General features: G+C 45.9%; 1 protein-coding gene across 3 annotated transcripts; it reads left to right on the forward strand.

Moving 5' to 3' along the window:
* The first annotated feature begins 369 nt into the window (after positions 1-369).
* NGF (nerve growth factor) lies at positions 370-27,304 on the forward strand. Of its 3 annotated transcripts, XM_038162714.1 has the most exons (3): positions 728-855; positions 23,301-23,428; positions 26,451-27,304. In XM_038162714.1, exon 3 carries the CDS (start codon positions 26,462-26,464, stop codon positions 27,176-27,178), a length of 717 nt encoding a protein of 238 aa, XP_038018642.1. In that variant the 5' UTR covers positions 728-855; positions 23,301-23,428; positions 26,451-26,461; the 3' UTR covers positions 27,179-27,304. The 3 variants fall into 3 exon arrangements, with proteins under 3 accessions (XP_038018641.1, XP_038018643.1, XP_038018642.1); XM_038162713.1 differs by lacking the exon at positions 23,301-23,428 and having other exon boundaries at positions 370-855; positions 26,513-27,304; XM_038162715.1 differs by lacking the exon at positions 23,301-23,428 and having other exon boundaries at positions 717-855.

Here is a 27,304-nt window from a genome sequence, read left to right on the forward strand (position 1 = left end):
TACCATTGCCTAAATACCACTGCTGTTCCCTTGTAAGCTACTTAATCTCTCTCCTCAAACACGCTGGAAAACATTTCCATATCTCTTTGTTGCTGAAGGTAAGCGTGTTAAACGCAGAATATTTCACTTGGAAGGATTCTTATATAATCTCTTCCTCTGCCTCAAGTCAGGGTCAAATATTTCTTTGCTACTCTCAACCAGCGCTTGGCTGACCCCAGCCACAGCCAGCTGATAATGGGGACTGCACGGTTTTTGTAGGGAACCAGTCCACTCCTTCCCCGGTTAACCATTAGCGTTCCTACAGGTTTGCTCCCCGCTCCTGAGATGAGCAAAGGGCTCTGGAGATGATTTTCCCAAGGACCCGTTCACCGGGGAGCTGGGAGTTTCCCTCTGGGAGCCCTCATCTTTAAATCGAGGGCAAGGATTAGGATGCAGAGAGGCGAGGCAGAGGACAAACCCCCCTCGCAGAGGGATTCAGTCGCTGCCAGCGGCGCGGCCGAGCCGGAGCCTTCCCGGGGCGTTGTGCGAGCGCGCTCGCAGAGCAGCCAGGCTTTGAAACTTTCGCTGCACATCTGTGCATCCCTGCCTGCGCTCGGCAGCGAGCCAAGCGCCGAATTCCTGCGAGCCCGTGCAGCTCCCACACGTCCACAGCGCTAGGACCCAGAGGGAGCCGGCTCGCCGTGAATCAGAGCGGAGCCCCGAGCGCTGAATGAGGCTGCGACGGCAGCGGCGATGTGAATGGCTCTGCGGGCTGGCCACAGGGGCCGAGGACAGGGGTGCCACAGGGGACGGCAGAGCAGCCTGGACAGCCTCGGGCAGCGGCGAGCCCGCGGCGAGCAGCGCTGCGGCTCCCAGGTGAGTGAGCCCCGCTCGGAGCCCGCGCCGCGCACGGCCCAGGTGCGCTCCGGAGCAGCGCGGCACGGGTGGCACGGGCTGGCATGGGGTGGCATGGGACAAGGTGGCATGGGAGAAGGTGGCATGGGATGTCTGGGCGGCTCGCTGCTCGCAAGCACGGCGTGGTTTGGTGGAAGCGAAAATCGCATCTGCTGAAGGCAGGTTTGGCCGCGCGCACATCTGGAAGGTGTTGGTGGGGCAGCTGTGGATAAGCTTAGAGCTCGAAAAACATCTTTAGCCAGAGCAGCTTAATCTCAGGGAAATGCAAGTGTTCATACTCTTTTTATCCAGGTATATGGGAACTTAGTTTTATTTGCATTCTACAGCAGTCACACCTATATGAACATTCTTTACTGGCTTTGTTCTGAATATTGAGGCTTTCTTATTTCCTTTTTTCCCCGCCTTGTGATAATTCTAGTCTAGATAAAAACTCCTTTCTTTCTTTACTAATATAAATAAATAGGAATTCTGCTAAATCAAAGCGTGACTGACCCAAGGCAGGATCCTTTCAGCTGCAGACAGAGCAGTGCTTCACCAGAGACCCTGTATCCTCTGGGATGTCCACTTGGAAAAGCTCACGACCTCCCTGCTGCCTGTGTGTAGTGACAGGATGGAGCTGACAATGTTTATTGATTTATAGCTGGTGATAACACTGTTTTAGCTGAGACACTGCTCACAGATAAAAACGGGGACCCCAGGCAGGGAGACAGAAGGAATTTGTGTGCTGAGAACAAAAAGTGTTTGTGCTTCGGTTCTTTCTTCAATTTAAATTCTCCTTATAAAGCTCAAGAAGTTTTAGAAAAACACCAAAAGTGAGCGTGCTTGTCAGGCTGGTTTTCCAAGTTGTCACAACTTGGAAGTTGCACTGTGGCTGTTAGACAGATAATTTATGGATGTTTTCATGCATTGGAGTATCACAATAAAGTTTTTTGGGGCACTTTTTTGCTAAGCCAAACTAAAATGTGACAATTATCTGCAATAAGACTGAGAGGGAGCTGACTTGTCTGTACATTCCTGCTTGTGGCACTTCTGAGCTGGTTCAGATATTGTGGAAAACAGGCTTTTAAAATCCCCCTGCCAACTGCCATTTCAGGGAGTTTTGTCTGAAATTCAGAGGGTTACAACATTTTCTGCGCTTCCCCAAGAGACTGCAGGGATGGAAAGAAGGGATTTGAACGATGAATCAAATCTATTGGAGAGTTCTCAAGTATGATAAGAAGGACTGGGCCTTAGACTGTATTAATAATCATAGATATGAATCATTTTAAAACAAATCTCAGCGAGGTCTGGAGAGGAGCCCCCTGACACATCTGTGCAGAACCAGTGATTTCACAGCTTGATCAGTCCCAGCCACTCACCCCGGAGGGATCTGGCCCTCCCAACAAGGTGGTAAAGAAAGTAACCGTGGCTGTATTTCCTCACCCTCGTAGCTCAGCAGTGCCCCTTTTCCCCACCGAAGACTGAAATTGTATTTTTAGATGTCTTCATTTAAGTTCAGTGGAGAGCTACAATGAGCACAAGCATCACTTTAACCCATATGCTAAATAAACAATTACTTCATAGGGTAACTGAGCAGCCTATGAAATAACCACAGGATAGTAATTTAAAAACTAGTTTAGAAAAAGACCTGAAATACGTATTCAGATTAGCATTTTCAAGTGTAAAATGTCTTTACTTAATGGGATGTCTAGAACAAGGGTCAAATAGAACACATTAAAAGCTAGATTGTTTCAATCAATAGAATAAAGCCCATAAATTCCCCTACTGCTCCATGGCTTTGGCCATATAAATGTTCCTTTAAGCACAGATTCTATTAATTGGTTTTCTGTTTCCTTAAAAAATGCTTTTAGGACTAACAGAATATTGAATACGTACTAATTAGCATTACTGACTTAAATGAAAGGCACATGGAAAATCACTGGTAATTTTAAGAAGTTAACAGAAATCTTTGATTTTTTTTTTCATCTACATTTTACAAACAAACTGCTGATAAAGGAAAAAAAAAAGATAAGGGGTTACTAAAACCCATAATTTCATTCCAAAAGATTCAGTGCTGTAACAGCAACAGTGAGCGCTGGATTGGTGGGGTTAGAAATGTTTGTCAATCCCAAACGTGGGGCCAATAAAAGCTGGGGAAACTCAACCCCTTCCAGCCCAGCTACAGCAACGCTGACCTCTGCTGGCAGCTGCTCGGGCAAAGGATTTGTTACACCAAAATATTTATTAAATCTCATTTTATTGCCTGAGAAAGGGGTAACACCTCTTCCCACCAAATTTATCTCGTGGAAAGAAAGAAAGAAGGAAAAAAGACTTGTCCCAGGGCATTGGGGATGGAGAAGGGGCTGGAGCATCAGGAGGGGCTGAGGGAGCTGGGAAGGGGCTCAGCCTGGAGCAAAGGAGGCTCAGGGGGAGCTTGTGGCTCTGCACAGCTCCTGACAGGAGGGGACAGCGGGGGGGGTCAGGCTCTGCTCCAGGGAACAGGGACAGGACAAGAAGAATTGACCCCAAGTTGTGCCAGGGGAGGGTCAGGGTGGATATGATGGAAAATTTCTCTCCTGAAAGGGTTGCCAGATATTGGGACTGAGGGCAGTGCTGGAGTTACCAACCACCCAAAGTGTTCAGAAAGGCCCAGGTGTGGCACTCAGGACGTGGCTCAGTGGTGAGCTGGTGGTGCTGTGTTAACATCTGGATTCAAGCTTCTTAGAGGTCTTCTCCAACTTTAATGATTCCATGATCCTGTGGGAGCAAAAGGCCATGCACCAACGCTCCTACAGCTGCATTCCTGCCCTGGCCAGAAGGAAATTCTCCCTGTGCTGGGTCTGACCTGGGCAGGGTCACAGAGGCCAAAGCATTTGAGAACATTGCTCCGGCCAAAGGTCAGGGACAGATGTCCTGTGGGATGTGTTGTGGCTTTTTCTCTCCCCACAATGCCCTTTGTGCAGCCCCACAGAATTCATTAAATATTTGTGTGTGTGTGTGTGGATGTGAATTTATTCACAAAAATGATGCGGTCGAGCAAAGCAAGATCATTTTTGCTGTTGCCAAGAGATCGCAGTATCAATCACTGCGAGTTATGTGCACTCTTGTCTGCCCAGGGCCACTAACACTAAAGGAATTTGGGGGAAAGAAGATCTCAGACCCTCAATATAAACCCATCCCAGCCCCAAATCCTGGGTAGTGCTGGTAGTTCTGGTCACTGGTTACAAGGATTAAAGGATAAAGTAAAACAAGAAAAGGTGCAGGATGATGAAAGCCTGGAACATTTTCTGTATTTAGAGAAACTACAGAGATTATGATTTCTAAGTCTGGAAAAGAGATGGCTGAGCAAGGGTGTGAGGGAGATATTTATAGTCACAGTTGTCCTTAAGATGCAGAGAGGAAATGGCTGTTGTCAAAAACCGAGGAGCAGGAAATAAAACTGGCAGGTGGCAAAGTCAAGGCAAACAAAACAAGGTGGTTCCCCTCTCTGGGCATGAGGGAGCTCTGGAATTCCTCCCCATGGATGTTGCAGGTCACAGGGCTCAGGGAGCACTCAGGCACACTGAGAGCAAAGCTGCTGCCTGTGTTTCCATCAGTCTGTGCTTCCAGAACAACCTCTGGGTGGGAGAGCAGCCCAAGGAGAGGCTCCCCACGTGTCCCCCTCTCCCCAGCCACCCCCAGGGGCTGCAGGAGGCAGAATTCCTGACCTGCTGCTCTAATTCCTTCTCCTTGGTGCTTCAGCTGTCAAATACTCCACCTACCCCAAAAAAGGTGACTGTGTAACATTTGCTGTGGGTTGCCAGTTCATCGGTGAAAAAATGGCAGAAGGTGAAACAGCATCCCTCATTTTGGTGTTTGCTCAAGGATTAGGTGTAGGCCAGTGTTCATGGATGCTACCATTATAGAAAGACATCAGTGATGGGATTTACAGCTCCTCAGGCAAATCAGTGTCTGAGGCAGGGGAGAAGGGCCTGTGAGTCCTGGGGCATCTTGTGAAATTCACTGAAATGGGGGAATGTCATTTTATCCCATCTCAATGTGGCCTTCATGTGGAGCTGGCATCTTATTTGAAAATTTTTACTGAACTCAGGTCTTTTCTAACAGCTTCCACTAAAAATATTATGCGCAAATAAATCTCAAGTAAAAAGTAGCAGGGCAATGCCTCATTAATTACACTGACAATAACCTTTCACTCTGAGAACTGCATCACCCTGAGAAATGCAGCAGAGAATGGCACTGCCAGCAGAGAATCCTGGATGCCAAGAACCTGAGTGCATTGGCAGAGAGCTGGGGAGTCACCAAGGACATCCAGAGCTGGCTCCAGCAGCCCAGAGTCAGAACAGCTCCTGGGAGAGACACTGAGATCACACCAGGGCTGGACAGCAGGAGAAAATCAGCAAAGTGCTGCTCAGTACTTGGAACTTGCACACAGATGAAAGTTGCCCAGTGCAAGGAGGAATCAGGCCCTGAATACACACCAAGGAGGCTCTGCCATCATATCTACATTCAAATGACTGCAGCAGGTAGTTTGAAACAACATTTGAGGGCTTTTCTGCCGTCCTTTGAGCTGCCCCGGGCTGCTGCTGACTGAATGAAACACCTCTGATTTTTCCTTATCTTGGAGGCAGCTGTTCATCACCTTTCTCCTTTACTCCCCGAGGCTCCTGCATTTCCAACACATATGGCACAGTGCTTGACACCATCAGAGGACCCAAATCAGGATGTATCAGTCACACACTGGCTGTTGCTGGGATGGGTTTTATCACATAAAATCCCAGGATGGTTTGGGTGAGAAGGGAATTCCTGCCATGGCAGGGACACATTCCTCCATCCCAGGCTGCTCCAAGCCCTGTCCAGCCTGGCCTTGGGCACTGCCAGGGATCCAGAGGCAGCCACAGCTGCTCTGGGCACCCTGTGCCAGGGCCTGCCCACCCTCCCAGGGACAAATTTGTCCCCAGTGTCCATCTAACCCTGCCCTCTCTCAGTGTAAAGCCATTCCTCCTTGTCCTCTCTCATGGACACGACTTCCACATCTCACAGTGGCATCTCCCCGAGGAAACAGAGGTGGTGACAGTGCCCCAAGGGAGGTGGTGACAGTGCCCCAAGGGAGGTGGTGACAGTGCCCCAAGGGAGGTGGTGACAGTGCACCAAGGTGAGGAGCTCCCTGGCCCGGGCTTTCCAACCAATCCCTGACACAATCCCCCCTCGGTGTGACAGAAATCAAACCTGCACTGACCAGACCACTTGAGGTAGTTCAAGGCTTCTTTTTTCAGGGGTTTTCTAAAATTGAACATCAACACAGACCATAAACTGGTTCCAAAAAAGTCTTTCCCTCATTTATCTTCCTGGCTCCAAAATCCAATTTCCTGTCCCCATGGGGTCCATAACAATGTGCCAATAAAAGCTCAGATTCTGCTCCCATTGACTTGTTAGGAATCAAAATCCTAACTGGGATTCGAGTACAACAGACAGACAAAAAACAAACAGAAGGTAAAACCACTTCTTTGATTTTTTTTTTTGGGGGCCTTGGTTGACGTATGATTGACAAAATCATAGAATCATGGAATGATTAAGGCTGGGAAAGACCTCCAAGGTCAGCAGGTCCAACCTTTGACAAACACCACGATGCCCACTAAACCATAATGACCGTTTATGTTATGCAAACATGAAGCTCCTCCAAGAAGAAAATCAAAGGAATGAACTAAATGAATGACTAACGGATAAAATGAACCCGGGTTGTAACTCAGGGCTGGTCATTTCTTTTGATCTGCCATATTTGTGAGAAATGTTGCTGCCTTAAAGAGGATGCAGTGAAAGTTGCCTTCATTAACTTGTTAACTGCCCAGGAAATTTTTAAGGATTGCACTGATTCTGACAGCTCTGACCTCCAAAGAGTAAATTAGCCCAGTGTAAATACAGCTGGGAAGCAGATTATGTGTTTGATAACTTTCTATTTGCCAAGAATGGCTTTGCAAGGTGAAAAACTACTATTATGATTTTTTTCTAGTTCTTAATCACTTTGTATTTTCCCTGCTGTATAAGTAGAAAGGTGACACAGATTTTTTTTTACTGGTCTGGTTCACTGCTTCACTTTGTTTTATTTTGTTCCTCACACAACCAGATGTGATCCAGGCTCTTAAAAAAAAAAAAAGTTCTTCAGAAATTTCTGTGATGGGGATTTGCCAGGCGCCTCATTGCTACGTAGTACTTTGATTATGATACATTTAAGAGCTCTGGCTCACAGAATATGTGTTTTTCTATTTTGAAACATAGCTTTTATTCTTTTTCTCTGACGACTTTATGTGCTGGATGAGTCAGGTATGAGAAAAGACCTGTGCTTGTTCACAAAGAGCTTTGCCCTGTGGTGGATGACACAGCCTGCCTTTTCCCAATGCATCATTTCCTGCCCATTATTCCATGATCCTTTTGGGATATTCTATGTCCTGGCACCAGACCAGCGAGGGGTTTGAGGTGGGTGCATTGCTACAGCCACAGAATCTGTTTATGTGAATTATTGAGATTTTGCTCTTAGAATCTTCTGTTTTCCCCTGTCAGAGACAACAAGCCCTTCACCTGGTCGTTCTCCGTGCTGAGAGGACATTGAAGGGTTCCTTCTAAAAAGGAATAGGTTGATTATCCTTGTTTCTGCTCAGTGTTAGCAATTTGATCCATTTCCCTCAGCAAAACTGAGGGAAATCAGTAACTGATCACAGTAACTGCACCTCTTACCTGGGAGGAGAAAGTACCTGAAGTGTGTCAGAGAAACAAATCAGCACAGAACAAGCCACTGAAGTGAGGTGTGGGTTTATTTTCCGTGTCAAAAATCTTTTCCATCCCTTCCCTCATTACTGGGGAGCACCCTGGTCCAGGGGAAGGTGTCCTTGCCTGTGGCAGGGGTGGAGTGGGATGAGCTTTAAGGTCCCTTCCCACCTAAACCATCCTGGAATTCCATGACTGGTGTTATCAGTGCTCTGAACATTCAACATCCACATTTCTGTTCTGCTGGATCCAAACACTCCGTGCCCCAGTCCCTCCTGCCAAACCTTCCTCTCATCGTTTTCTCAGGCACAAGCTGTAAAGAGGAGAGTGCAAAGGGTGACTGCTCAGCCTCACATTCCAGGACACTTTATCTATGCCAAAAGTGTGAGTTTCTGGTTTTGGCAAAGCATCCAGAATCCAAAGCATCAGAGGGAGTTTGATCCATCAGCTCTCCCTGGGTGCACGTTCCTGGTGCTGGGCAGGGCTGTTCCAGAGACCATTTCTTTTCTCTGTGTGTTCTGAGACAGAAAAGTGTGTGGCCCTTTCCTTCTCATTTCTTCCCTCCTCTTTGAAAGCAAAGAAATTAGAAAACTGTTTAATAACCTGCAGAATTTCTCCCCTTTGTTCAGTATTCCACATTTTAAAAAGAATTCGAGTAATTTGAATTCCGTCTTCAGCCCTTGCTTGTGCCATCACTTGAAAGCCAAAGGAAATACTTTCTGTGAAAATAACACATCTCCAGTGCCACAGGAAAACTGATGTGAGGTTTAAAGTTTAGATTTAAAGTTCATCTCTCTCCCTTTGAATTTGGAGAAGCTCATTTCCAAGTGACATGTATTTAAACTCTGGCATTGTGCACAGAAATGAAATACACACCTAATCAGCAAAACTCCCCTCTGGTTTTCATTTTAAGCAGGCAAAAAATGATCTTGTAAGGCTTAGACCTTGATTATTCCTTTGAACCCAATACTAATGCAAAGAAACCCCAGAGAAAAGTTGAAAGATGCAAAATTCAGTCACAATAGGCTTCTTTAAAAAGATGGTTCAGTTAGAAATCTGCTAGACATATGTTATTTTAAAAAATAGAATAAAAAACCAAATTTTTTTTGTCAGACAATGTAAAATTGTCATGTATTCATCATCTGAGGAAAATTGTAGCAAAAATAGGCAAATACCAGAGAAAAATTTGTTCCTATTGCCACAATTATGTCAATAATCTGTGGAGTCCCACTTTTCAACAGCATTTAATATTTTCATACTACAAATCACATCTGGCTACAAATGTCATCTTCTGTCTCCTCCCACTCCATCCTCATCCATATTCTCTTCCTTCCAGTTCACAATAAAACTGCTTTTTTTGTAACCACAATGATTCTTCCTGACAACTGATTCACCACACAAAAGCATTAACAAATAACACTGTAATAAATACAAGGTGCACAGCAAATATCCAGACAAGGAAAATACTTGGTTACATATGGGGTTAAGTGTTACAATGACAGCTAATTTCAAAGGTATCAGGTTATTTGTACTAATTAATATTGGCACAACCCGCATGGAAATTCAGATTTGGGAGTTTTCTGGGTGTGTTTTGTGGAGCTACAGAAGGTGTGAAGCCTGTGGCACCTGTGTTCATGTCCTGCTGCAGAAGAGCGATGGATTTTTAATCCAAAAATCCAAACAAGAATTATGGTTATGTGAGAAAGAGAGCATGGGATTTATTACAGAATCACTAAGGTTGGAAAAGCCCTCCAAGATCATCAAGCCCAACCTTTGCTTGAACACCACCACACTCCTTAAATCATTCTGCACCCCCTGTTGTGACCAATGCCTCATGACAAAGGCCAAACCCACCCCCCAGGGCTGGGGGCTCCCAGCAGGACCTTTCCAGAGGATCCCAGAAGTTGAAGGAGCAGTTTGGAAGCTCTGGACTCAGCATTCCCAGATTCCTTGTGAAACCCAAACACTGGCTTGGACAGAAAGGTTGAAAAGTTTAGGTGGGATAATGGGAAGGAATTCTGCCCTGTGAGGATGGGGAGGGGCTGGGATGGATTTCCCAGAGCAGCTGTGGCTACTCCTGGGTCCCTGGCAGTGCCCAAGGCCAGGCTGGATGGAGCTTGGAGCAGCTGGGACAGCGGGAGGTGTCAGGGTTGGAGCTGGATGAGCTTTAAGGTCCCTTCCAACCAGAGCATTCCAGGATTCCATACTGATTCTTTCTAATGCTGGGCCTCACCCGAGGTCCTGCCACCTGCTCTGCACACCCGGCCAGGTGAGGCAATGTCCAATCCAGCTGCAGGGCTTGCAGCCAGATGTGGGTGCTGTAACTGCAGTCCTGCTGTCACTGCTGGCTGCAGAAGGCTGGCTCACCCTGTGTGCAGCTGCCCTGGGTCACAGGAGGACTGGGGCTCGTTAACTGTGACATCAAATTCAGCTGCTAATTGTGCCTGGAATTTCTGATATTACAATGGGATGGGATAGCTACACATGATAAATATCAAATATTCATCAAAGCCAGCAGTTGATAAAATTGTGCAACCATGTGCGTGCAGGGAAAATGATGATTCACTTACAGATGTGCTGCTGATCTTTCATCACTGCACACAACCTGGGGCACATCAGGAACCAGACAAATGTTTAAGCTCCACCGTTATTTTCCACTAGACAAACTCTTGTAAAAACTCTGACATTTCAGCTCCTCTTTGAAACAATTTCTGCTGGATGTAAGAAATAAAACCCATAGAAATATCCTTTTGGGGTCAATTCTCTAAACATAATGACTAAAGAGCCTACTGGCTTTACTCTAAAATACTGCAATTATTTGTGCTAGTACTAATAACTGCAAGAAGCTGGTAATATTTATATTTCTAAAACCTTCCAAAAAGTTGGTTTAACTCCTGAAGGCTGCAAATTTTCTGTCCCAGAGACAAGACAGCACTGCAGCATCATGCAGAAGGAAGAAATGTGAGAGGGCAAGTGTCTTGTTCCAGTCTGTTAATGTGTACATTGCACTGGGACCTGCTGTAAGCTGGAAATGGAAATAAAAGGGAGCCCTGGTGAAAATCTTCAAATTATTGCAAAGAGCAGGTTTTCAGGAAGCAATTAACTGTCTGACTGGGAATATCCCTGCTTTTTATTTGATGTCAAACTCATGGGTGGTATTTTGAAACATTTGATTGAGCTCAGTCAATTAGCCTTGATTATGGTTTGGCTTTTCCCTCGGAATAGGCTGATCCATAGGGAATGCCACTCATACCAGCACTGAGGCAGAGCAGGATGACTCAGCTGATTAATCAGCTTTCTTTTCTCCTATTAAGAAGCAAGACTTTGGCTTCCCCAGCTGCTGGAGTGATCGCTATCGAGCTTGTGTTGTAACTCACACAGCTTTGCTCACCCCTGACTCACATTCTGGGAGAAGGAAAGTCACCTGCACCCCTGACTGCTGGAGTGCTGGATGAAAAAAAACCAAAAATCAGCACCTGATCTGTCAGAGAATCATGGAATTACAGATCCCACACTGGTCTGAGCTGGAAGGGACCTTCAAGCTCATCTCATTCCACCCCTGCCATGGGCAGGGACACTTTTCACTGGAGCAGGCTGCTCCAAGCCCTCCCACACCTCTGGGCCTGAGGGACACACAGCAGTGCTGCACCCAGGGATTTCTGTTCACCATAAAGTCCTTGTTTGCAGGAGAAATGTTCCCATTCCTGTTGCTTTCTGATTGAGATTTGTCCCTAATTTGGAATCAACCATGTTTCTGGGTTCTGACAATTCCTTCCAGACAAGCAGGTACTGAATCCTCACCTGTATTTTGCCAAATAAATCTAATAACTTCCTTAGAAACACAGCACAGAATCTGCAGATGAGCAATTTTTTCCAATCCAAAAATTAGATTAATTTATTAAATAAGTTAATGGAAGAAAAAAAAACAAAGGCTACTTGTAAAAATCTTAAGTAAACACAGAGCTTTTTTCTCTTTCTTTAATAGGTAAATGGCACAAAACACAGCCAGGGTACAGTCACAGTGTGTAATCATGGCCATGAAATGCCTATAATGTAAATTGACTTAATGACAAAATTAAACAAATCTCAATTAAAGGCACAACGATTCCAGACAGGCAAAACCCATCACTCTCCCAGCTTCCCACTAAGTAGATCTCCAAGCATGGAAAGGTTGCCAGCTATGGGGAACAGTTTAGAAAGTTAATGACAGTACAAATGGGATTGACTGGAGACTGTAATCCTGGCTCTGTGAGCATTGCCAGAGGCCTGACATGAAGGAACAAGTACTATTTCAAGCAGACTGCAAAGCCAAGGCAAAGATTAACATCTGTCAGAATCAGCTACAGATGAGATTCTTATTGATCCTTCAATGTCACAAGAATTTAGAAGGGCTCAAAAGAACTTTAAAGAGAATAATCAAGTATCTGTGGATTTGGTTTGCAAATCTGAAGTACCTTTGCCACATTGCAGTTATTTTTTTCACACAGCTGTGTGTGATGTAGCTCAGTGCTACAAGGCAGAAGGGCAATTTCTTCCAACTTAGTCAGTGTCAAGCTTAGTCTTGCAGGAAAAGCAGTGGCAGGGAGCAGTTCTGGTGCTGTTACCAACCTCCAAGACAGCTTTTTGTGTTTGGACTGTGTTGCTGTGGATTTTGTTTCTGCCTCATCCGTATCTACCCCTACTAACAAGATTAAGGCTTTGCTCGCATTCTTCTAATTAAAATGCTGTAATTCTGAGGAGAGATTCCACGTCTTCTTTTAGCAGGGTAATCAGTACATCTGTGAGTTCGAGTTACTATTTTTTAACATCAAAGCTTGCACAAAGATAGCTCCCTTCCATGCAGGCCATGACTTTTTATCCACACTGGTTTGAATAACAGGCTCCATTTTGTACTGGGATCAACATCATCTCCTACAAGGGAAGGCTGGCAGAGCTAAAGATGCTCAGCCTAGAAGAGAGAAGGTTCCTGGGAGACCTGAGAGCCCCTTCCAGTGCCTAAAGAGGCTCCGAGAGAGACTTTGGACAGCCTGGAGTGCCAGGACAAGGGGAATGGCTACCCACTGCCAGAGGGCAGGGATGCGATATTGGGCAGGAATTGTTCCCTGGGAGGGTGGGCAGGCCCTGGCACAGGGTGCCCAGAGCAGCTGGGGCTGCCCCTGGATCCCTGGAAGTGCCCAAGGCCAGGTTGGATGGGGCTTGGAGCACCCTGGGATGGTGGAAGCTGTCCCTGCCAACATCTTGTCCTGTCAGGAGCACACGTGCATTTTTCTGCAGCGTTTTTTCCTATTAAACAGGAAGAAGCATGATCAGAGTGGAGCATGTCCAGGGAAGGGAACAGAGCTGGGGAAGGGTCTGGAGCACCAGGAGCGGCTGAGGGAGCTGGGAAGGGGGCTCAGCCTGGAGCAAAGGAGGCTCAGGGGGAATTTCTGGCTCTGCACAGCTCCTGACAGGAGGGGACAGCTGGGGGGGTTGGGCTGTGCTCCCAGGAACAGGGACAGGAGGAGAGGGAACAGCCTCAGGCTGGGCCAGGAGAAGATTGGATATTGGTGAAAATTTCTTCACTGAAGGCATTGCCACAGCATGCCCAGGGCACTGGTGGGGTGGAATACCTGAAAATGCTCAAAAAACATGTAGATGTGGTGCTTGGAGACATGGCTTAGTGGTGAACATGACAGTGCCGTGTTAATGATCTTAAAGGTTTTGCCCAGCCTTAATGATCCTGTGAACTTCAGGCTGTATTTCTCTTACCATTTGCAGCCTTGACATTTTATTTACAAAGTGTTCAGTTCTGTAGCTTCTCCTTGCTGTATCAAGGTGCCACTCCCCAGGTTTCAGAAGCCCTCCTGCCCTCACTCCTTCCCCCTGTTTTCTCGAAGGTTGTGGCACAGCACTGAGAGACAGTTTTGTTTAATCAGCTTCTGCAAGACTGTTTTGGTGGATGTAGGTTGAGGAAACTCATTACAGCAGTTTAGTCCTCCCAGTCAAGAGTTCCCACATTCAATCCACTGATTGTTCTCACTGTGGAAATGGGGGAAAAAAGGTTCATATCTAATATAATAAAAGGTAAATAATATGGTGGTAGACACAGGAACAGTAGTTTTCTTATCCTGGGTTACTTTTATAGGCATTCCCTAATTTCCAAGTCCACATAACAGGGAAGTCAGTGAGACCCACAGAAAGATGAAGGAGGAGTAGTCCAGAGATGTCCAGTGCTATCAGCGATAGCACTGTGTTGCAATTCAGGGATTCAGAGCTGTTCAGACTCAGAGCAGGGCCAAAGAGAGTTCTAGAAAATGTGGCAGAAACACTCAAGGGCACGGTTTAAAGGAAAAAGAGGCATCTTTCCCATTATCATTTGTACTGAAGCAAAAATGCTTTCAACCACCAGATGATGCCAGAAAATGTAAAGACCCTTCAAATCCTCCTCACACAAGTGAGTTGCCAAACACAGATTTATAAGAGCTGCTGAGACTGCCAGGTCAGTCCAACTCCCTGTTTCCTGTTCTTAAGCAAAGGTTGCTGAACTTCATTTAAACTTCTTTGCTCTCTGTTCTGTGCTTGAAGGATTCCCACAGCACAGGACAGGATCTGATCTTCCCTTTACAGACACTCTTCTGTTGAGCTCTCCTTTTGCACAGAGGGTCTGTGTGGCCAGGAGAGCTGAATAAATGTTCAAAGACATTTATTCCAGAGCCAGCTGCAGGCTCCCAGCAAGGGAGCATCATTCACTTCTGCATCATTCACTTCTCTGTGTGTTACACCCTTCAAGCTTTGTGTGAGGTGAGGATATTCCAGAGCTGTCAGGCTCCAGAGGTTCAAGATCCAGACAAACAAACCCCTTCCCACACTGAAATGTCACCTTAAATTTCATTTCACCTTAAATGGCTGAGCAGGGAATAAAACCCTCCTATCTTAAAACATCCACAGCAGCTGCCTCCCCTCAGACTCTGACATAATACAAAGATGGAAAACTCCTACTCCCCACTGCTGGCTGGGTCTGTGCCCAGCAGCCCACAAGGTCCAGCTGAAATATGGCCCCAGTTCAAACTGTCTCTGCTCTCTGGGAGCATGAGCAGATTTGTTGTGCAGCAGCTGCCTGACACACTCGGGATGCTGAGAGTGCTGAAGTTTGGGCTGTGCTTCTCTGGCCTCAGCTTTGGTGTTGGGGTGGAAGCTGAAGGAGAGCGGAGATGCTCAGAGCATAGGAATGAAGTAAAACCTAAATCAATCTCTGTGCTAGCTTAGTGCAGGGAAACACTGCTTGGATTAGTTTCTCTGAATATATATTTTGTTGCTAATGTACAGAATCTATCGCATTTTGTTCCCACCCCTCTTTAGAGCTGCCAGGAGTTGTCTGGCATTGTGAGTTAACGCAGCAATGAGTTAAAACAATCACACAGCCAGGAGTAAATACCTTCCACAGCAGATGAAAGCCAAGATGCTGCAGAGGTCCCAGGTGTGCTGCAGAGAAGACTGTGTGGGGCAGCAGCTCTGAGGCAGCTGGACTCAATGTGTGACAGGAGAAGGCAGGAGCCTTGCAGATAAAGAGTCAGAGAGCACGTGGAGCAGCGCTTGGAGCTGGAGAGGAAACAAAACAGAGGTTGTCAACACATAGGCATGACCAGGGGCAGGAGTGAGAGAGCCAGAGAACAGATTTTTAGGGATGGCTGTCTCACTCTCCTGCTGCTTTTTAATCCATCCACTCCATAAGGAAAGGTGCAGAAAAGGGTTTTGGTAAAGAGAGAAGGAGCTGGTGCTCACATGGATTACAACCACTGGCAAAACCACTCTTGTTTTTCTACCACTTGAGGCATGCAGACACTAAAATACAATGAACAAATAAGGACAATAAGGCAAATAAAAGCATGTGAAGAAATAGGATCAGTTTCCCAAACATCCTGAACACTTGTGCTTTGCAGTGGTTTACTCTGCTGCCAAGTAATCAAGAGGATCTCCCAGGCTGAGCTCAGAAAAACATACAGGGGAAAAATGTAGGTATGGAGCATTTTGCATGGTGTCAACACACTTCCACAGAAAGCAGGCTTTAATCCTCAAAGTGCTGAGTACAAAGTATGAAAGCCCAGGGGTAAAAATTCCAGCAGCAGCAGCAGAGTTCACAAAGCAGCCCTGTCTCTTCACGGAAAACGAAGCAGCACCGTTGTCTGGAGTGCAGGAGCTGCAGGGTGAAACCCACTTTGCTTGTTTCCTCCTTCTGATGGTGCTCAGATGAGGCACGGCACTAGAAGGAATATCTGAAAGGTCTAAGCAATTGTAAAAAACCTCATGTTTTTCTTGGTAAACGACCCTAGATGACAGGAGACTCCTATTTCTCCTGCAAGAACTACTTGTGCTTGCAGAGAACATTACAAGATGACACTGCAATCTGATAACTCAGTGTTTCTGTGGCTTGCTTTGTTTTATTTGGTGGTGTTTCCAGATTTTTTGTGGAAATCTCTACCCTGTTTCTTAGGAGGTTTTTACCCTCTCATTTCAAAACTACACCACATCTAAGAGGTTCCTGCTGTGCAGGGAAAGAAAACCCCTTTTTCCACCTCTTTGGTAACTAAATTTTTAAGCCACCAGCAAGTAGCAAAAAAACTTCAAAGCTGAAAGTTTTTCTTGCACCCAGCTAAAAAAGCATTTGCTTAGTTTAAATTTAACACTAAGACTGTTACTTAATAGATATTTTTAATGTTATAATAGATTACTACATCACTATTTATTTACATCTGCTCAGTTTAAAACCCACTGTATTTCACACCTCTGTAGTGGAGTGCTTAGGAATTCTAAAAAAAATTGTTTTGAACTCAATTTCAAACGGGAAAGGCAGGTGGAGTACAAGGGTTTGAGCATTACCACATCTTTACAATCTGCAGAAAAAAGCTCAGGCCTTGAAATGAGCAGAGAGACAAATATCTGCCCAAACCTTGAAGGTCACTTCACGTACAGCAGGACACAAAGCTTATGTTCAGATGTCCAGAAAATACAGAAATACACTTCTCAAATGTACAGGATATGTCAAAGAATACAGAAAACAAACAGCTAAGGAGCAACAGCCCGATGATTGAGGTTTTTTGTACACACAATTCACCTTGGGGCATGCTGGTTTAAGGAGAAATATTAACATTTTTTCTATAGTTCAAAGTATTATGCCTTTGCCTTGAGAGTCATAATAAGAAGGGCACAGAATGACTGTGACTGCTCTGGGGTCAATACCCATTTTCCAGCTGCAATAAAAATAAGGAATTTGTATTTCTAAAGGTGTCATTTTGGGGTTTTTTTCATGATTTTCCTATTGTAACGTAAAGTAAATCATAAGAGAGGGAATTCAATCCCTAAAGAAGGCAATTGAATTCTCTAGGTCTCAGGAAAGTAAAATAGATTTTAAAATGAAAAAGAATATCCTAGAAATTAAAAAAAAAACAACAAAAGGAGGTGGGCAGTGGAGAAGAGGAACATTGCTACTGCTTGGCAGGAATCCTGTGTTATTCTTTGGGTTCTTCACATGCTACAGAAGAAAATTCTACTGACCATAAGCGAGTGGGGAGGATCATTTTATTAAGTGTTTGTAAAACCACTTGACGTTTCTGGATGGAAAAATCCTACACAAGCAAAGCAATATTCCATTCCAGTATGGACTGTTTCTTCCCTATCTCAGCACTCTGGGTGAACACAAGAGCACCTTCATGTCATAAGATTTTGTAGATTTTTGTCTATATCCTTAAGGGATTTTTTTTAATGGAGAAAAAAATCCAGCACATCAGTTTGAGTTGCTCCAGCTACAGAACTTTTTATCCGGTGCAGCCAGGCCCTCAGTTCAGCAGAACAGAGATTTTAAAGTTCTGTCAACTCTATCCTTTGCTGCATCCTTCTTTACTCTGAGTTGCCAAGCACAGACACTCTTCAGCTTCCCTTTGGAGCTTCTCAGAATTCCTGCCCTATTAAAATATCATTGAGTCATTGAAAATAGTTATAAACACACTGGAAGATTTGTAGAAGATAAAATTCCTTTTGGATGTAAATAATTAATAGAACGGGAAAGTCTGAAAAGTCACGGCCGTAATTTATGGCTGCTCCTTGTCCTTACATAATGTTATTTTCCAAATTCGTGATCCAGAGAAACACTGAAGATGATGGAGTCTACCTTTGGGAATGTGATCATGACATCCCAGGAAACAAAAATTTTTGTTTTCTACCTCATTTTTGGAGGCATTACATTGATGCCTTACACTACAACACGTGCCATTGCTAAAATCGCCTGTGTGCAAGTTTGTTAATGCAGTTGTAGAAAAGTGAAAAAGGAGAATATAAATGAAAATTATGGGCCTGAATAAAAATGAAACGCTAGCATTGCTGCTGGGATTCAGCTGGTTCTTATTAATCAGGGTTTGGAAAAGAATCAGGATTTCTATTCCCTTCTGAATAGCTGGAATAAGATCACTAGTTGGAAAGGTTTACTGGCCCTAAAGATATTGTATTTTTCTGCCTTAACTACTCTTGGCTGTAAGAGGGGATGTAACATCACAGTCTGACTGCCCTCATACTTTCTGTTCCCAGCTGAATTCCAGTTTGATTTTGGTAGTGTTGTGAAGTCTGAAATTCCAGTTCTTTCATTCCTGGTAATTTTGTCTTGGAAACCTCGGGGCCAAATATAGCAAGCCAACTACTCCCAAATTTAAATCCATTTGGGAAAGGTGTAGAGGGGAGAAGGGCAGGCCATGCTCCAGCCTCAGGAAGGTCTTTGGACTCACTGAAGCAGCAACAGGGAACGAGTCCTGCTGTGTTTGGACAGGGATTGTAGGGAGCAGCAATCCCATCCTGGCTGCAGCTGGGTAGGACGGAGGCATCCAACTTTATATGGATGGATTTTTCCCATTTATCCTGCAGTAGTTTTCCTGTCAGTTAGTGCCTGAGATCTTTAGTCACTCCTTGGTGCCTATGAATTAGGATATATGAAACCCTGGAGTCCTATAAAAGACATATATCCAGCTCCGAGGCGATACGGAAAGTTCCAAAGCAATCATCACATGTCAATCATTGATTTTAGGATTTGCTTTCTGGATGATAATATAGGGATGATATACAACCCTGGTATGCTCCTATAACTTACTCCTAGCCAGGATTTTTATTTCTAGCTCATTTAATTTACCAGCTTTATGCCATTGAGGTCATCCACTTCAGGAGAATCAGGTTCACATGCTCCTCCAAAAGCTGTTTTCTGTCATTTATTTTCAGATTTGTCACTAGTTTTGTAAGTGATGTGTTTCCCTTCACTTTATTTGATGAGATTTTTATCGTGACAGAGACAATTTCTTTATCTTTTATTTAACAACGGTCAGTTTGGTTTTGTTATCTGCAGCAGGATAAAGCTTTCTGCTCTGTCAGGGTGGCTCAGTGCATGTTCAACACTCACTAACAGCCAATCTGTCACAGCAAGGGCTGCATCCTGTCACAAGCCTCTGCTGGTATGGCCACCCTGACCTAGGATCATGGGGTTTTTCCCAAAGGAATCACATTTTACATGACTGTTGATGCCTCTGAATTCCCACGAGCAAGTTCTACAGGCCAGAGTATCATGATGCCAAACACTGTAAAACAAATTTGAGAAGCAAAACAAATTATTACATTCTTAGAAGTTTTGATTTTGTTTTACCCCTCAGGAGTTTTTAAAGTGAGGCCTCTAAAGCTGAGCTGTGCCTGTCCCATGTCACCAGACCTGTCACCTCCTGTCAGAAACCCCCAGCTGTGGCTCCAGGCTGGATCTCTCCCAGCAGATGGCCTCAGCACCAAATGCTCTGAGGGAATGGGGTGTCAATGAAGGTGATGGGAAAGACACTTTTCCTCTCTTTGGACTTCTCTACAGGGACAGCAGCAGGTGAAATATTGATGTACTGGTTCAGGATGAAAGAAGGGATAAAATTAGGCCCTTGCAAATAAGCCATTTCCATTACTTGTACCCCAATAAATATAGAATAAACATTAAGAAGCGTTTTCCAAAGCCTCACTGGCTTTGGATTTGGTGCTTCTCCACCCCACAGAATCATAGCATGGTTTGGGTCGGAAGGGACCTCAAGGATCATCTGACTGCACCCCCTGCCACGGGCAGGAATATTCCACTACCCCAGGCTGCTCCGAGCCTGTCCAGCCCGGCCTTGAGTCCTCCAGGGATGGGTTGAGACTCATGGAGCAATTCCCCCTTAAGCACCCCAAATTGCCAGAGGCTCCGTGGGCTGTGAACCATCCCTGTTATTATCTTTACCTGGGCCCAGGCTGAGTCAGAGCTCTGGAGGCAGATGCTGGGTGCACATCCTGATGACGAGGAGGATCACGGTGACACCATGATGCTCCCTGCTGCAGGGCAGAATTTTTCTCAGTCTACTGCTCTCCCTAGAAATCCTCAAAGGAACATTTCAGTGCTGGAGGCATTTGGAAAAAAAGAAAAAAAAAAAGGAAGTGTATGAGACACAGGTAGCTTCCAGCTGGCTCTCCAGCACTCATAAACCTCTTATTTACAGGCTGAGTCACTGCAGATATTATGGAGGAATGAAATGTTTGGTCCATTAGAGATTCCCATTTTCTTGCTCATCAGCTAAGATCAAGGCAAAGCTGTGCCTCTGACACTGCTCTTAGTCATAATGGCTGCAGGATTCCCTTCAAGGCCTCCCAGGCCTCAGAAATCTTTTCCCTGAGTTGCTACTGGTAAATTTTAATTCATATAACTTATATACACCAGTGAAAATGTTTCCATGAGAGATGAGCCAGAGGCACCTTCTCTTTACCAGCAACTTCAGCAGCAGCTGCCTCCCTCATTTCTCTCTCACTACCAGAAGCAATGAGACAAAACTAATTCACTACTTGTTGCTTATTTTGGTGACCTCCATGATCCCACTTGCTGCACTGACAGCCAAGCAGTTCTGTTTATTTTTTGCACATCCCTAAAATATGCCAACAACTTCAAGAATGACAGAAAACAACATTCCGAATTGTATAATGCCTTAGATTACAACATCCTATGCTTATGTTTATTGGCTATGTTTATTTTTATTTAGAAAATAATTTACTTGCTGTGTTTGAGACAAATGAGCATTAATTTATCTTTTCTCAGTGTAGGAGCTGCTTTAATGGCATCTGGTCAAGTACTGACTGCTGTTCTTATTGGAAGCAATTAATTTAGTAAATTTATTAAATTCTCATTTTTAATAACTTTCCAGGCAACATTCCCTGTTTGTCCATTTTTCCTTGGATTCTGTGGGTAACTTCAACAAAAGGGGAACTCCCCAAACATATTATGTTTGGCACTTGTTGCACTTACAGGTCCTGCAGGCAAAGAGCTTTTCAAGGCACAGAACCATTTGCTTTTTGATGTGATCCCTTTCCCCACTCTCCAGAATTATGGAATCCTGGAATCCCAGAATGGTTTGGGCTGGAAGGGACCTTAAAGCTCATCTCATTCCACCCCTGCCATGACAGGGACACCTTCCCCTGTCCCAGGCTGCTCCAAACCCTGTCCAGCCTGGCCTTGGGCACTGCCAGGGATCCAGGGGCAGCCCCAGCTGCTCTGGGCACCCTGTGCCCAAACAGGTCTGGGACTCTTTAATTCTACTCTACATGTGCTGAGACTAAGAAATAAGCTTGAAGTGAGATTTTTTTTACCCACCAGCTCTGTCATCCTGTATACAGGTAAATCCAGAAGAAAGACTCACTTCAGTAGGATATTTTATGAATGTCTGGGAGTGGCAGAACAGAGGAATAGTCTATGGATGCTGAATAACACTGCATCATTTACTGGATTCCACCACAGCCAGGAATCCGGGAAAAAGACAGTAAAAGAACTTTAAAAAAAAAAAGTCCTGCTGAAAATAAATGCTTTTGTGGTTAAAAACCAGCCAGTTGGAACTGAAACAGTGTTTTCTTAGGGTGGCAGAACAGTTGGAAAAGTTGTTGGATTATTTTTGGCAGTGGCCAGCACATTATAGCTCTATCATTACTGGTACTCAACTCTCCAGAGTTCACTGAAAGGGTTATTACTTCACTAGTACATTCCTGCAAAAACACAGCATACTCCATCTGTAGCATGAAGCTCTGGATTCTGGAACTCTGTGTGACCTTTCTGACACACTGATATGAGTGGAACCAGCTCAGCTCCCAATCCCTGCAACACCCAGGGGCAGCCTGAGCCACGGCCCCAGAGCAAGGCAGGGTGGCCAAACCACTGTGCACGTAACAGGGTGACTCCTGCGCCCTGCACTGATGGAAACAGGCTGGGAAGGTTTCAGCTGGAGGTTTAAACATCAAGGAACTTGCACCTGGGTGTTGTAAGAGCCAAACCCAGTGGCTGCCTTTGCTGGCAGCCAGTGCTCCCACTGACAGACTCTGCAGGTGGAAAGTGAGTCCAATTCATATTTTTGCATTAGCAGCTTGTTCTCCTCAGCCTGATGCAGCAGGATTTTTTGCAGTGCAGGAGTACCTTATCCAACCCTCATTTACCTTATACAACCCCTACTTCCCTTATGAAATGGAGCAGATAAGCTATTGAATAATAAGATTAATAAAATACTATTTCTATCCCTATCCTTTTCCCATGAATTTACAATCAGAAAATGTGTTTGCTGAGAAGGTGTCAGTGGGCTGGATTTAATTGGTGAAGAAAAGAATGCTTTGCCTTTGGCTGGGGTCTGTTTGACCATTCCCAATGCAGTGATTAGGACTGGAGTCATTGCTGCCCTTACAGCAGCAACACATCAAAAACCCAAGTATTTGCTTTTATGTGCCTGTGAGTTTTGTATCTTCAATTCTTCTCAAATATCAGCCACAATCAGATAATTGTCTGCCAATAAATGGCAATCTGCGATTCTTCTCCTGAATTTAATTGTAATCAGAGTTGCTCCCCAGAGCAGATGCTGGGGCTGTGAGCCCTGGTTTGTGCCTGGCTGCTGTGCAGTGCCATCAGCCATTGCTGCCCACTCCTGGGTTTGCTGAGCCTGGAAGGTGTCTGAGAGGAGTGGGAAGCAGTGATCAATAACCACAGTCTAGTAAAGGTGCTGAGTAAAGACAGTCCTGTCCTACAAATGTGCTGCTCTGCAAAGTCTGGAACTGCTTTGGACAAGCTTGATGCTGTGACAGGGGAAAGGCACAGCTCAGAAAGCCAAGGGGGTCTGTCCCCGTGCCCCTGCTGCCATGGGGGGAATGGCACTTGTCACCATCATATTTCCTGAAAAATCCTCTTTGCCCAGGATTCTTCTCCTGGGAACCTGAGAAGCCTTGGAGAAAAAGGAAAACAATTCTTATCTCATTTGCTTCTCCTTTATTTTGCTGCTTTGGAATGTGGTTTGGAAATTGCTTATACAACAGGTGATTGTTTGATTGGTTTAATGGGAATTGTTTTAACTTAATGACCGATCACAGTCAGGCTGTGTCAGGACTCTGGAAGGAGTCACCAGTTTTCATTATTTTTTAGGCTTCTGTCTGTATCCTTTCTCTATTCCTTAGTACAGTTTTAGTAGATCATTCTTTACTATAATATAATATCATAAAATCATAAATTACCCTTCTAAGAACATGGAGTCAGATTCACCATTTCCTCCTTTGTCCTGGGGACCCAGCAAATACCCCAGCACTGAGAGCACTGATTTGCTGGCTGATTACTGACACAAACCCTTCTGCCCTAGTGACCCACAGCACAGGCAGCTGGCAGGAGCAGCAGGGCCCCATGGCAAGGTGCAGCCCAGCCCGGCTCAGCTCTGGATGAAATAAGGACCTTGCTGGGGGAGCAGTTCTTCGTGCAGTGCACTCAGAGGTAAGCCAGCACTCACTGCCACAGCAGCCTGGAGTCCCCCGTGGCCAGGCTCGCTCTGCAGCTCTCCAGAGGAAGGGCTCATGACACTGGCCCAGCGCAGAAGTGGGGTTAGCACAGCTGCTGTAATTTTGGCATCACAACGCCCATGATAACCTCGGTGCCCAGGGTTCCCATCACACACCCATGGACCCCCAGCACTGGAACTGGCAGCTGCACGTCCCCTGCAAGTCCAGGTGGCTGCACGAGGCATGCACCCACTGTGACCATCTCCAGAAAGCACCGCCAGAGGCTCTAATAACTAATTACAGGACAAGGTTTGGAGAGAGAATCCCAAAATGGTTTGGGTTGGAAGGGGCCTTAAAGCTCATTCTGTTCCAACCCCCTGCCATGCGCAGGGACACCCCAAACTCCCCAAAATAGCCTGGTAAAACACTTCTGTGTGCCAGTAAAAGAGTTCACAACCCTCACAGCCCAAGGCACACGTACTCTTTAATGTTAACTTTTCTTGCCTGTGCTGTCATCAAGTTGAGTTCACTTTTTTAATGTGTCACTTTCTATTCTCCTGATAGAAAATATTCCACTGATAAAAACATTCCATTCTGAATTTTCAGAAAAGTTACCACGTATCCCAAATACATTCTGTCTGTGTTTGGGCCACACTCCACATAATGATTCAGAACAAGGAGAGGAAATACAAGGCAATGAAAGAAAAAAGGCAAGCAAGGTCTTTCTGCTTTTGTGTTAATGGCCTGAAAGCAAAAATCTCAGCACGGGCAACACAAGAAACCCAGAGAAGGGAGGTAAATGTAGCTGCATTTTAGAGCAGCAAATCTGGTATAGCACAAAACCAGAACCAGCTCTTTGCTGACATTGCAGCATCTCTTTCCTATAGAAGGAAATAATAAAAAGGGGGTTTATGCATAAACACAATACACTGAGGCTGCCATTGGCATGGCTAAATTGTGCCTGGATTTTATTCTGCAAACCTTTTCCATTAACATTTCTGTCGGGAAAGCTGACTCTTGAGAGATGCAATGAAGCATCTGACTTTAGTTTGGTTGTGGAACAAGGGGTTACTCTCTGGAGGGTGCACAGCCAAGCTCTGAGCTACACCCAGCTCTGTTTCCTTATACAGAGGATGACGAGTGCTCCAGCACGAGCAGCACGTGGGAAAGCAGCAACCCTCAGCCTTGCTTTAAACAAATTAAAGTGCCTTTGGAACAGTGAGGATTTGCTCTGTGACAAACATTTGACTCTCCTCGTCATCATTTTGTCCCCAGTGCCTCCAGCCCAACAGTTGCACAGACAAGTGCTCACACGGCTTTTGGCCTTTCTCTTCCTTCCTCCCCTCCACGCAGGCTCTGCTTCTCCTCCCTCCTCAGTCGCTGCCTTCACTTGGTGTCTCCTGCTGGTTCCCTGAATGTTTGCTCAGCCCTGCACAAACCTTGCTGTTTATGTCATTTCAGCTCCTGTCTGAGATAAGACACACGAGATCCTTTGGGACATCTTAGGGTTGTTCTGCATTTTCCACAGGATTATGCTCTGGCAGAGCACCCTGGTCGAGTCCTTTAGTGCTGCTTGGGATTCTAATCTGAGAAAGCTCCAGAGAGAGGGGGAACTGCAACCATAATTGACCCACACCCAGCAAAAACACAGAGAAATTCTGGGAAATCACAGTGGAACTGCAGAGCTTGATTCCTCTGGTACAAAACCCTGTTTGTCCAGTGGCTTTGGGGCTCCCTGCCTGCTGGCCAGCCACGGCAGAGCTCAGGGCCAGCTGAGACATGTCAGGAAAAACAAGGCAAAGAGACGGGGAGGAGCCTCACTTGGGCTTTTCTGTTTATACCCTGTCTCTGCTTATTAAGTCTTTACAGAGGAAATGCAATGTCTGCCCTTCACTGCAATTCCAGAGCATTTCTGAATGTCTCTCATTCCCAACATGTGGCTGAATTAGTCAGCACATGGTAGTTGCCCAACAAGGTATTGCTGCTGCTGCTCTTCCAGCATGAAATGGGTCTTAGCAAAGGTTTAGACATTTGGCTTGCATTTTTCCACACCCAAACAGACGTGCCTGTCCTCTGGATTGAAGGAGGACCAGCACTGGCACTGTATCTGCTCTGCCAGGACTTTTGGGGAGTTCTTGCTCGTAGCATTCTGAAAAAAAGCAGGTGCTTGCTTGTCCAGAACTCCCAGTACTTTGGCCACAATGGCTTTAGCTGTGCTGTATATAAACAGAGGTAGATTGGTATCTACAGTGCTCCCATATTTGCCCTTGAATGTGAAAAAATCCTATTTGCACTTGTGACAGATACCTGAGCTCTTTAAGGAAGGAGCCTGGGCTTTATCTGCCCTGACTCAGTGATGTGGTGTGTCCTGAGAGGGCAGCTGGCAGAGCTGGAGGCTGCTGAGCCAGCCTGCACTGGGGCCTGGCCACGTGGCAGGTGAGTGTGGCTGCTGAGGGTGTGATAATGGCACGAGGTACTGGCTTGGTGGCCCCCAGCGTAGCCCCAAGGACAACTCTGCAGACAGATTTAGGGAATGGACAGCTGTTTTAGCCAAGAGACTGCTTCTACTTTCACTCCTGTGCAGCCAAGAGACCGGCCCTGGCCAAAAAGGTTGCTGCAAAACTCACTAGAGATCTGACTCCTGGGAACATGCTGTCGCCATATGGTCTCCACATTAATAACACCAAACAAGTGCTTCATAAACAGTGCTCTAACGACAAATACCAGAGGAATTAATAATAATCTAGCTATTATTTTCTAATGTTCTCGCTTTATTAAGAACACTGATGCTGTCTGAATGAGCTCTTCCGGAAGAACAACATCTGGCACTCACATGAATACCTGATGAAATCCGTACGATCCCGGGTATCTGATAAATTTATGGCCAGAACAGCAGCAGTTTGTGCCCTCCTGCCTCACAGTAACAGTGCCCTTGTCTCTCATTCTAGGTCAGAACATAATCCCCACGCTGTTCTACGCTCTGACTGCAGTAACAGTGCCTTTCTGTCTCGTTCTAGGTCATAACGTAATGCCCATGCTGTTCTACACTCTGACTGTAGCTTTTTTGATCGGCACACAGGCAGCTCCCAAGTCAGAGGACAATGCTCCACTGGAGTTTCCTGCAGAACACTCCCTGCTCAGTACCCGGAGCGACCGACACCACGTTGCCCAGGAGGCTCCGCAGACATCCCACGGCCACGCCACGCGGAGCCTCGGCAGGAGAGAAGCTCTAAACATCACCGTGGACCCCAAAATCTTTCGGAAGCGGCGTTTCCGGTCTCCCCGGGTGCTGTTCAGCACGGAGCCCCCGCCGGTGGCCGGGCAGGGGCGGAATTTGGGATTTCTCAGTGGGGCAGGGGCTCTCAACAGGACTGCCAGGAGCAGGAGGAGCACGCACCCCGTGCTGCACCGCGGGGAGTTCTCGGTGTGCGACAGCGTCAGCATGTGGGTCGGGGACAAAACCACAGCCACCGACATCAAGGGCAAGGAGGTGACGGTGCTGGGCGAGGTCAACATCAACAACAACGTCTTTAAGCAGTACTTTTTCGAGACCAAGTGCAGGGACCCCAAGCCGGTGTCGGGCGGGTGCCGCGGCATCGACGCCAAGCACTGGAACTCGTACTGCACCACCACCCACACCTTCGTCAAGGCCCTGACCATGGAGGGCAAGCAGGCGGCCTGGAGGTTCATCCGCATCGACACCGCCTGCGTCTGCGTGCTCAGCAGGAAGGCGGCCAGGCCCTGAGCCCGCGCCCTCCGACCCCCCTACCTCAGCCTGTAAATTATTTTAAGTTATAAAGGACTGCATGGTATATTTATAGTTTATACAGTACAGAAAGAAACCTCATTATTTATTAAACTCTTTTGGAAA

Source organism: Motacilla alba, chromosome 26 (genome assembly GCF_015832195.1).
Source record: "Motacilla alba alba isolate MOTALB_02 chromosome 26, Motacilla_alba_V1.0_pri, whole genome shotgun sequence".
Taxonomy (NCBI): Eukaryota; Metazoa; Chordata; class Aves; order Passeriformes; family Motacillidae; genus Motacilla; species Motacilla alba.

Excerpts from the sequence above, each read along its gene's own strand:
- NGF (XM_038162713.1), top strand. The coding sequence starts at position 739 with ATGGCTCTGCGGGCTGGCCACAGGGGCCGAGGACAGGGGTGCCACAGG. Across the intron at positions 856-26,512 it reads AGCAGCGCTGCGGCTCCCAG|GCAGCTCCCAAGTCAGAGGA; the intron begins GTGAGTGAGCCC and ends ATCGGCACACAG.